The following is a 12,476-nucleotide window of genomic DNA, read 5'->3' on the forward strand; positions in this document are numbered from 1 at the left end:
GATTTAAATTAGGTTTCTCTCCAACTCCACTGCAGCCTGAAACCTTTTTATTACTATCAATGGAGTTCTTGCATCACTTTCATTGCTGCATTATGTTGCCCATGTTTACATAACTCCTCTCATTTACATAGTATTGTAATTAGGCTTCAGCTTACTCATTTACAACCTTAGCTGACATGTGTCTCCCTCACTATTCATACATGTGACTGAACCACCCCCATGTCTCTCCTGTGCTGTGATGCACATGCAGTCAAATACATAAATATGAGCACTTGCCCAGCCATGTGCAGACGTACACAAAAACACATCCCACTTCAGATTCACTCCCTCTTCAGTCAAAATCTTTCAATGTTTTGGAAAACACTCAAATGCCCCTGGACTTTGTGTTGACTGTGCCAGAGTTTTTCAGAGCAGGTAACGAAGATGAAAATCAGCACTAAAGAGGATTCAAAAGGCAAGGAAGAGTGAAAACTGACAGCTAAAGTGCAAAGAAAGATGACAGGTGGAGGAATGAAGGTGAGAAGAGGGATAGGGGAGAGGGAAAGAACACTGGTGAGTAGATAGAAGAGCAGAGGAGTGGGTACAGTAAAAGCTCTCCTCTGTGTTGGCTCCCTGCCAGCCCCTGGACAGAGATGCCGCTCGCTGCTCTCCGCCCACTGACCGCCTCCTCATCTGAGCGCTCACTCTGCATTAAGCGCCCCAATCAAATATTCATTCTCCAAAACCAGCACTTATATAACCAATGCAACAAGTGTGTCTCCTTCCTGACCCGACTGAGCAGAACAATGTGTAACTCCGAGTGAGGAGCAAACAATCATCTGCGTGGCGAGCAGAGGGTCAGCGGCGCCAGCAAACTCAGAATAGATGATATTCTGGCAGAGCAGCTAACAAGCTGTGGCTCTGAAGTGCACTGCTGCAGCTAATTAATGAATAAATCACTTCAGAGGGAAAGTAGGAGGCTCAGTTCATGAGGCAGAGGAACGGGCGAGCACGGAGATGCCCAGGATGCTTTGTTTGCTCTGACAATGAGAGCAAAACAGTTTTAAATGAAAGCTCTAAATAAATGATAAGAAGACATGCCTACGTCCTTGGGCTGAAAAACATGCTCCTCATAATGTATTTGCATTGCTTGCTGTTGATGCAGTTTAAATCCTCCATTGTTTACATCAATTTTTCTTCTCAGCAGCCTTCTTTTTTTAAGAGTGTTTTTCATGTGACTGTGACCTCCACAAACTGTTGATTGAATAACGCCAAACTTCTACCAGATCTGTGTTGAGCCCGTCTCCGCTCTGCTGTGGTTATGAGCAGGACCATCGGACAGTTACAGTCATGAGGATATCAAACTGAATCCCCCTCCATGATGACCCTCTCTTCATCCATGTTGTCTTTATGGTCCTCTGAAAACCTCTGACCTGTTGACTCCGGGCCTGGCTCCGCTCATCATAACGGTTTGTTGTTGTAGTTAAGTGAAATACGATCTGATGACGACAGAGAGTCTTTTATTCTGAAAATCAACCGGATGTTTTATTTATTTTGCCGACATCCAGCAATCATAAAAATCTTGCTTGTCTGCTGTGGAGGACTCTGGATTGCCAGACCTGAACGCAACATAGCAGAGCCAGTGATAGGAAACACATTGACTGGAATTGAAATCAATCAACTCGAGGAGACAGACTGGACATGGATCTGGTGGAATTTAGCTGTCAGTCTGAAATAGCTGTCAGCTAAGTGTTACTTTTCTTTGTTGCCACATGACCCCTGAGGTGAACATGCCAGATTAACGTGAGCATCTATTTTTTCAGTTTTGGTTGGCCTATGAGTGCATGTGAGAAATGCATAACCACCTCGAGGGACATTGGGTCACAGGTTTCTGGCATCATTATTTTGGGGTTGTTTCTGGCTGTTTGGGGACCCCTTCTCCAAAGTGCTACTAGTGGTCAAAAAATCTACACAATAAAAGTCCTTCAAAATAAACCAAGATAAGCTGAAAGTTACTTTTTTGTACATCTTGTATGAGTGTATTTACTTTTTTTGGTATTTTCTGTTGCATATTTTCGTTGTAGTTATTTAAAAGCTGTTTAAAAGATGGATCCAGTTGTCCTCGCGGTTCAAGGTCCCATGCAAAGAGGCTGTGGGCCTTGTTGCAGTTGTTGCTGGTTCGGCTTCTGGCCATAATCATTTGCTGCGTGTCTTCACCCACTCTCTGCTTCCCATGTCTCCTGTCTCTCTTCAGCTCTCCATCAATAAAGGCAAGAAATGCCTAAAAATATAACTTGAAAAATAAATTAAAATATGTATCTAAAGTGCCCAAATCAGTTTCGGAATTCAAAGCAGAACCTTGACTTTTATCTCTCAAAATTAAACCCTTTTATCTGCTCACTTTTAAATATCTTCCTTATTATAAGTAGAAAAAGACAGTTAAACCCAATATTGGCTTATCCTAGCAGTGAATAAACATAATCTTTAGCTTTTAAACATCAACCCTCATTTGCTTAAATGTTGAACACCATGGTTTAATGAAGCCCATGGTGCTTGTCTTTGAGATGATCTTAGCAGCACTGAATTTTCTAACTTTATGTACATAAAGCGAAACACTGGCTCATGAAAATGTTCTTAGAATTATAAACTAGTCTAATAACATTTAGTAAAACTAGCAGAGGTGTGTGATAACATTGTTTTAGTTTATCCCATTAATGTGTTCAAGGACTCCACTGCACATGAACGTCTGCGTCATCAGAGTTTCACTCCCTCAGATAAATTCATGTTCCTGAGCCTCAAATCATCAGATCAATGCATCCTGGGTGTCCCGCTTCTCCTATACCACCTTGTCCCTTTAACAGAGTCGCACCCATCTGATGTAATCTCATCACAATCCCACTCATTACCACAACAGCAAAGCTCAATGGCCATTACATTCTGTCACCATGGTAACTAGCCTTATCAGTGGACACCATTGACGCCTTTGTTATTTGTCAATTGACCTCAATTCTTCTGGAGGATTCGACCTGTGAGGCAATGTCATCTCAGCAGAAAGGCACTAATCCAGGACAAGAGCCGGGGCCAGATACGACAGAGTGAGATCTGCAGAATGAAGGCACTTCTCTCTGCTGATGAAATATGATTGGATCCCATTGAAAGGAGTATTATGATAAGTCTTGAATGAGTAAATTACACCATACTTAGCATGATTCAGGGGTTGAATTAAAAACGGTGTGTGCAACGAGTTGTGAGATAGTTTAAATAAAAACAAGGACTGCAGGAAATTCACCATCACTCTCCAAGTCTTAACATTTGAATGATTTGCAATATAATCATATTTCTCTAGACTCACAATAAAAAGTGTTTTAAATAGTGACTAATAACCACTGATATCAGGGGCTGAACTGCTGTGATGGTGATGTGTCAGGAAGCAGAGTTTGTGCAGTCGAACCTGCTGGTGGAGCGTCTGTTTTAGTCCTGTCTCCTCTGCTAACCAAAACACTCATTTCAGTCAGGACCACTCTCAGCAGGAGAATTAATTATTTGCATGTGATAAGTTGTATTTGGTGGTATGGCTCCGTTCTGGGAGCTCCCTGCCCTTCCACATGCTTATGTGGAATGCCAAAGCCTGAGGTGGGGAGAGCACAACTCCCCTCTCTTTCATGTGCATACATGAAAAGTCAAGGCAGGGAGAGCAGCAGCAAAGACCCCGGGGTACAGAACAGAGCGAGCATCAGTCAATACACATGACACTGGTAAAATCAGACACAGCAGAAAGGAGGAGTTGGGGTGGAGGAGGGTTCAAGGTGGTTTGCAGGGGAAACAGCAAGAGAGGGCAGGCTGACGCAGTTTAGACATCCAATTGGATGCTTAGATGTGATCAGCTGAGCTGCGCTATGCTACATTTAATTAACGGATAAAAGGGTGATAGATCCTTTGGCCCGGAGCTTACTAGATGTAGATACTCATGGTTAATGAAAATTCAATGTCTCTGAACCTAGTTTTCGTAACGTTTTTCTTGCCATTCCTTCTCTACCCTTATCTTGAGCAAGGGTCCCCAATCTTTCAGTCTGTGACCCCTAAAATAACAGTAGCAGGAGATCAGACATTACCCACCGTCAGTCATTATGTAACTTGATTTTTATAGTTCCACTCGTGTACCATCTTTATAGTTCCACTCATGTACTATCTGATAACATGGAGGAGGCAGGCTTTATGACCTTCATCACAACTAGTCAAAAGAGGGAGCCCCAAATGTTTTGGCTTCACTTGGGAGAACTGTCAAGTCGTACATCTTTCATGTCATCTATGCTTGTAAGTCGTTGAGGTTGTATTGACTGACGGATGCCACATGAACCCCAATAAAAGCAACCACTGTCCACCAAAATCAATAAATCGTGAGCCACAGATCTGCTTCCTGATAACTTCCTAAAGGGCAATTAAGTTCAGATATGATTTCAACCTCAATACTTTCCAATGCAATGTTTCCCGCAGGTCTGCCTTTATGTTACATTAGAGAATTTCAAGTCCCAACAGCAGACTTTGGCAGCTTGATGTGTGTTTCCTAGTTGATCTGTCTGCAACCTCTGTCTCCGGAAAGTGGATGAAATAGAGTGCCTATCATCTAGACTTTCATAACCTAGATGCTGCTGTGTGTGGTGTTTGGGGTAGAGGAGGGGAGCCACAGTCTCCTCTGTTGAGTGGTCAGTAATGGCGATGTAATTCAATCCAAGTGGGCCTTTCTCTATCCACTCAAACTTTGGGTACAATCCTTTCTTGTTATGCGGGTGGGGAAGCTTTCAGGAAAAACACACCAAGACATCTTAAGCGACTACGCCAACAAGCCAGTGATGCAACAGCTATTAGAATGCAATTAGTGCTGCAATTGTTCCTAAATTGAATTGGGTTTGGGCTGTGGTAATAAAGCATGCAGGACACATCCTAATCTTGGGATATAATGTGCGTAGTTCTGCCTGCAGAGGGTAGGCAGCGATGCCAGGATTTAAGGACAGTCTGAATTTTGGGCTAATCCCCCATTGGAACACGAGATTAGGGTTGTGTAGGATGAGTTCCAAGGCATGGGAAAGGAAAGAGAGAGGCAGGGAAACAATGAGAGACAGGTCTGAAGTTCAAGAGGAAGCAGATGGATTTTTGTTCTGGCATTCATAAAGGTCAAAATGAATCTTCCCTCACATGTACCTTTTTCTGCTCTACCCCAAAGAAAAAAAAACACATCACATGTGGAACAAATTACAGCTGCTTCTGAAACTATTTTTTCTCTCTTACATGAGGCAATCTCTCTCTCTCTCTCTCTCTCTCTCTCTCTCGCTCTCTCTCTCTCTCTCTCTCTCTCTCTCTCTCTCTCTCTCTATATATATATATATATATATATATATATATATTTATATATATACAATATTATAAAAGTAATATTTGCACTGCTGCTGATATACTGGAGTCACAGATGTGCTAATATTAAGTAGAACAGCACTCTCGTTTGTAATACTGCGGACATGTCCCTTCTGTTCTTGACATCCATATGACCTCCTGCATGAATTTTCCCTTTTATGAATCACAGTAAGATTGAGCTGCAAAACTAATAAAATATAACCCACCACCAAGTCCAACACATAAAGATTACAGGGTTAAGTTCAGGACCCCTGTCTGTGATAAAAATACACAGGTCAGCGTTTCTTCATTTGTTAAAGGGGAGTCAGGGTGTTGAAAGTGAAACAGAGGTGGCTGTTGCAGAAGTGAACTTTATGTGCTGCTTATAGTTCACACGTCTTACTTTAGGCTACTTGTCATGAGAGAATGTTTATTAGGTGACAGACTGTCAGAGCAGCACTGACACTTTCAGGTCACTGAGCTGAAGCATTTCACAAATCTACAAGAAGTGGTACAATGTCAAAGTTGGTGCCAAAAAGTGCTTTGCCGCTTACCAACAAAGCAAAGCTTCTGCTGCTGGGGATGCTCACAGGACACCAAAGCTCAGTCTCCTTCAGAGGTGTTTGGTGCTAAAATTGGAGACAGTCACATCTGAGGTTTTGTTGCACTGGAGTTTACAGACCTTTAAATGGACAGAGCAGCTGCCATTAAACAAGACCAGCTCCTTTGTTGTGCCGTGAAAGCTAAAAAGCACCTAATTACACACTTTAAAGGTTAATTGTTGTTCTTAAACGGCTTCTGAAATAAACCAGAAACACAGTTTAAGCCTGATTTTCTACGTGTAAACAATTAGGCTTCACTTGCCCCCTCTTGGCGGTATTTTCTGAAATAAACCAATTATTACGTCAAAGCTACCCTCGTGTCTGAAGCTCTGTTTCTGCATATTCAACATTTATAAGTGAGCCTCTGTTCTGCTTGGTTTTCCTTGTCAGAACAATTTAGCCCGTTCTCATATCTCTTCTTATTTCTTAGAGAGGTTTTATACCGAGCCGTGATGAAACAGACACTTCCAGAGCACACACACTCACACACACACACCTACACACACACAGTCATACACACACCGTGTGGTGCAATCCCATTTAACTAGATTAACCTCAGCCAAGCGCTTAGCGAACATGCAACACTGACTCAGACAGGTTGTACAGCAACTCTGACCATGGTGCTTGTTAAACATGACCCAACTCTCCCTCATACACACTCACACACACACACACACACACACACGCACACACACACACACACACACACACACACACACACACACACACACACACACACACACACACACACACACACTGAAAAGAGAAATCAGAGTGAGTATCATTCAGTACATGTGTAATGATGTTATGAATTATGGATGTGCTGCACCATTGTCTGTTGAGAAGGTGGAAAAGGCGATGCAGTGCCAGCTGATGTCATATCACAGAAAGGGTTCTTGATCCTAACTGTAAATGTTTTACCCTGTCCATAATGCACAAGCATACAGTATGTGCACGTAGATACATGAACAGAGATGTGCTCTATCTGTCTGTGTGTGCATGTATAATAATAATAAATGTGTGTTTCGGTTATATCTTCTAAACTATGTGAATGTTTCGGCAACCTTCCTTCCCCGTGTGCACATGTTGGATGTCACTTTATGTTAAGCCTCAATAATGTAACAGGTCGGCTGGACGCCAACAGCCATCCTCTTATTAACTGTCATTGTTGTCTTTACCAGGAGGGCATCCTGGGAGTGCACATGGAAGACGCAACGAACCCGGAGACACCACGCTTCGCTGCATCTGCCTCAAACAGTGAGTCTGAGCGTCTAGTGCAAACACAAAAACTAAGTGTCAACATTGTTGTCTACATTTTATCCTGGAAGTGTCCTCACAAAAAGGAACAATATCACCCTTCCAGTGTTGCAGAATGAATCACTCCATTTAAGAATCAAGGTTTCTGGTAAAGTAGGTTTACACACAGTACGTGGAATTTGTTTTGGTGCAACAAAATGGACTCAGGAAGAGAATATGAAAAGTAACAAATGAAATAAATATATCTTCGGGAGCATAAGTAGATTAAAGTAGACTTTAACCTACTTTATAGGGATAAATGAGGAAATGCATTTCAAGGTAATAATGGAGCAGTGTATATAAGCACAGCATGGTAATAAATGAATTCCTTCTAACCCATTATGCAGCTCTCTTGTGTGTATCTCTTCCAACAACACATCGCAAAGTTATATGGGCGAGTGAGAAGGGCTGCATGTGGTGAGAAAGCTTTCCCCGGTGATGGCAGGGATCTCTAAGAGCTTTTACCATCTCTATTTCCCATAACAGACTTTAGGGAGGCTCCGATATCCAACAATTAGCAGCAGAGTGTATCATTAATGTCCACAAAAACATTCTGGCCAGCCACAGCACGCTGTATAATGCAGGGATGATGCATTATGTATGGGTTGTATAGTCTAACATTGCATTATGCACAATCTGAACACTTTGATTTAAAAAGACGATCAAATGAGAAAGCTTTAAAACATGCAAAGCTACAAAAATGTGTGTCCCTGCCAGTGTATGACGTGGCACACTAAGGGGATGATGCTGGTGCTAAACTGTAGGATGTAAACAATGTGAAGTTCAACCATAAAAGCAAATCGATACTTATTCAGAGTGAGATTTATGAATGCAGGCAGTTAAAGAGAGTGTGCCAGACTCTATGCACGCTGTTTGGGTTTGGATAAAGTAGGGGCATGAATCATTTGCACATGGCAAAAGCCATGGATAAATCATAATTGGCTTTTACTGAGTCACGCGCTGGTGCCGGCTACTAGACTGGATCTACAAATTGCAGCGGGGATGGACAATGGTGCGGGGTTATGATGATGGCTTGCTTCTGTAACTTCTTGAAATGGGTCTCATCATGGGACACGGACGAACTCTTTGTCTCTGTTAACAGATCCTTTCATGCAGTGTCAAACCTGCTGCGCTGCGTGGTGAATGGGCTGGCAGATCCTATATGTCACACAGTGAGGAGACCACACACACACACAAACACACACACACACACACACATACACACACACTAGACGTGTCGCATGTGGACAGGAGGAAAGTCATCAAGTCCTTGACAGTCACAAAAATAATTTCCCCCTATAGACCGCCACATACACACACACGCACGTCCATGCTCAGTGTCCTCCCCATCCTGATAAGCATCGTCAGTGATAATGGCCTTGTTAATGAAGTGAGACGTGCTTGAGACCAGCGGCTGATGCAGCCGATGGTTATCAGTGGGTGGAGCCGTCAGTGGCGCAGTAATAAAGTCAATATTTCCTGGGACACACTGCTGAGATGAGGTCGAGCCCCGCTATGTACTCAAACATCATCTTTGCAAGCTGTTTCTTTATTGTAAGCGAGCTTCTGATCATGTGTTTGCTTGTGTAATGTGATAATCCCGCATGATGATGACCTGATGAGCACATGGTGCACATGCTTTGTGTGTTTTTTCCTATTGAAAGGAGCGTTCCGACAGCTTCCTGTAATCAACAGCCAAGTATCCCTCAGCTGCTCACACTAATGACGGCTTTCATGCAGCAAATTACAACATTCAATTGTAGCAGGAGATCACTGCAGGGCCTCTTGACCATTAGCAAGTCCACCGAACACACATCACACAAATTTATCACCCATTTAAAAACAACCACAGAAAGGATGCTGCGTCTCTGAGCATCCTGTGGTTTGATGGGAGGTGGATTGGGGAGTGTTCTTTAATGTCTCTGTTCACATTGAACCCCATTACATCTCTCAACCTCTCATTTAGATTGCTAACAGCGCTGGACCTCAGAAACTGTGTCGTCATAAGATTTAATCGATGCTTTCATTAAAAGCAGCCGATGGGCAGAACCCACAGAATTCCTCTCACGTCCTTTTATCCTGTGATGAAACCCTTCAGGTGTGTCACTGTGTCATATAACTACCTTGCGTTAAATTAGACTCAGGCTAATGTCACCCCAATCTCAACAGGGTGGCTAATTACTGTCACCATCTCTTCATCCCCCTGGAGATGGGAGGTCAGAGGGAGGGTCAAGGAATAGCAGCCAATGTTACCTCTCCAGAGGGGGTTCTTCTACAAAACAACAAAGTTGATGACCAGACTTTGAAAGAACTGAAACTTTTTCCTCTTTGAAAATAAATTGGAAAGGGGAGTATGGATTCACCTGATAAATGCATCTGAATTTTCCAAACCTTGGGCGCTATGGTGTTCCCAAAATGTCGAATTACACTGATTAATTACACTGAAGTCTAAAATGGGGCATAACAGATCATTTACCAGCCTATACATCAAACCAAACATATCTATCTTGTGCATGCAAGGTGACTGACAGCCATCTGCTCACTCCCACCCTAGATCAAATTCTTTAAACATCAATGCCCATTATGTGTCATCAAAAAAAGAGGAAATGACTCATCCTTCACTACATTTCCTGGTGTTTCTGTTAAACCAAACAAGCATGGAGAAATGGAGTGAGGAAATACAGAAACAAGAGAAATGAAATGAAGACAAGAATGTAAGGAGGGAAAAGAAGGAGATGTGCACATGGACATAAAACCCCCATTAATCAAGGGGCTGTCCTGCACGCCTCATATGACAAATGAAACAGAATAATGGTTTCTGTGCGGAGGAAAATATGGCATAAAACAGCCCTCATCCTGTAATTATCCCCCCACCTCTCCTCGGCAGCAGGATATCTAACTAATGCCAGCTATAGGAGCCAACTCAGAGTGTGCAGCCCTTTGCCACACAGGCCTTTACCTAATGGATTATTCCACTGTGTTGCATGTTTGACAGAATTTATATGAACTCATTTGCCAATTTTCTTCCACTGAAGACCGCCCTTCCACCCCAAACACAAGTGACTGATTTAACATAATCATGATAACAAATCACCCATCCAATGCACCTGGCTCTGCCAGGACAGAAAACTATTACAGCTGAGAGATCGGTTGTGCTTTATTCCATGCAGTTCGCCGAGTTGTGAGAGGTCTTAGGAGATACGCAGTGGATCTGAGTGTTAATGATGTTATGCCTGTAGGCACAAAACTAAAAAAGAAAACAAAAAATCCACACAAAAGAGAGGTTTCCTTTGAAATACTGGAGGACTTCAACTCTAAAAAAAACTATACAATTCCAAAGACCAGCTAATTTAGAGCTCAAACTTAATCTGAACCCCAATTTCGAGTTTGGAGTTGTTGGCATCAGCTGCAGGCGTTGGCACCGTTAACAAAAATTTGTGGTTTAAGAAAGTAGTCTAAAGATTTTTACTATACACTTACTTGACATCAACCCGCTAACACAAATACTGTATCTACTGTACACACAGCAGCACCCAAACAGTATCCCAATTCTGCAGGAAAAACTGCAGACCTGGAATCTCTGCTTGGTGTAGAGCAGGGGTTCTCAAACTTTTTGGAGCCAGGGACTCCTTACAGGTGAGAAAGTTGTCCAAGGACCCCCTCATAATTGTAACACAGATTAAGCACATGCTTACTACCATTTACACTCTTAGATGCCCTTGGAACTATTTGTATTGTAAAACGTATCAATGTAAATACTTCAGACCTGTACCATAGTGATAAACAGATAACACTTCAATTTGAATCAAGTAAATACCACTTGTATACTTGCAAACAGAGGGTCATTTCATTCCTTGTGGACTCAACATGACAGCATTTATACTTTTCAAATAATTGATCTTAAACACTTTCAGACAATTAACAGTAGCAAGACTCACATATCTCTTTGAGCCACTAAATGGTATCATAACAATGGAGTATATGCTGTTTTGTAATGACAGCACAATTTTATAATTTATTAGAAATGTATTCTAATTATTTCACAGACCCCCATGCTATGGTTCGCGGACCCCCAGGGGTCCCAGGAACCCACTTTGAGAACCACTGAGATAAGGTACTGGTAAAACAAAAAACTCAAGCAGAAATGAGTGTGTTACCACAAGAAAGGCAACGCGTGGAAATAATTACATAGAAAACAAAAGATAACAGAAGATATGTTTATAAATAAGACTTGGTTTTTTATTTTTACGTTACTTTTTTTCTTTCTTGATAGGACAGCTAAAGAGAAACAGGAATTGTGGGAAGGAGAGAGTGGGGAGACAGGAATCGAACCAGCGACCAATACAATACGGAATAAAGCCTCAAGGCCAACCAACGCCCCAGAGATGTTTAACGCCAAGCTTATCATATTTGATCAGTTTTTGAGACCTCTGCATCATCTGTGTGAGATAGTTTTTTACGAAAAAAACTGATGTATACAATCAGATATACGCAGTGCACAGATAATCCACCAGATATGAGTAATTCATGCACCAGAAGGCCGTCACTTGAGACATCCAAAATGGCAGCTATGGATCAGTGACCCTCTCGATGTTTTTCAGGAATATTTTTTACCAATTTTGAAAAAGTTTGGATGAAAAACCTTTCAAATTGTTACTGAAACTTTAAGAGGAATAGTTACTGGATTGATGCAATGTAAAACTAATTAATATTTAATTACTTAATTTATACTCAAATCGTGTTGAAAATGTGTGTATCATAATAGATACACCAGGTATATATGGTAATTTATTTGCAGATCAGTCAATCATAATTGTATTAAATTTCATACATTATTCCATAAAGCAACAAAAAGTCTTTTTTATTATCTAAGAACACATTTAAATGACATAATGAGGTATATTTAGAGGAGAAATTGAGATATTTATCATTTATATTGTATTTTTAATAAATGCAACCTGCTGTATCATGATGACTGGTTGAATGTTACACAGACTCTCTAGTTTAAAATTGCCCTTTGCTCATTGATTTCCACAAAAAATTGAATAATTCAGAGAAGAAACATACAATAAATTAGTTTTTTTTTTTTTTTGCTGTGTAGTAGATACAAAACATGTATGACGTTGTAGTGCAATATGGAAAAAAATAATTTCTATGTTTGAAATTACTGGGGTAAAGATTTGAAGGAAACTCAAAGTTTCACAGGCTAAA

General features: G+C 41.4%; 2 protein-coding genes across 2 annotated transcripts in view; one reads left to right on the plus strand and one right to left on the minus strand.

Moving 5' to 3' along the window:
* trpa1b (transient receptor potential cation channel, subfamily A, member 1b) overlaps positions 1-12,476 on the plus strand; it is a 156,586-nt gene that overhangs the window by 53,077 nt on the left and 91,033 nt on the right. Inside the window, exon 2 of the mRNA XM_034706822.1 lies at positions 7,151-7,226. Within this exon, the coding sequence (XP_034562713.1) occupies positions 7,151-7,226 (76 nt within the window). The remainder of the gene's footprint in view (positions 1-7,150; positions 7,227-12,476) is intronic.
* Positions 1-12,476, minus strand: part of kcnb2 (potassium voltage-gated channel subfamily B member 2) — a 98,841-nt gene that overhangs the window by 51,649 nt on the left and 34,716 nt on the right. The gene's annotated exons all lie outside the window — the stretch shown is intronic.

Source organism: Notolabrus celidotus, chromosome 17 (assembly GCF_009762535.1).
Source record: "Notolabrus celidotus isolate fNotCel1 chromosome 17, fNotCel1.pri, whole genome shotgun sequence".
In the NCBI taxonomy this organism is placed as follows: Eukaryota; Metazoa; Chordata; class Actinopteri; order Labriformes; family Labridae; genus Notolabrus; species Notolabrus celidotus.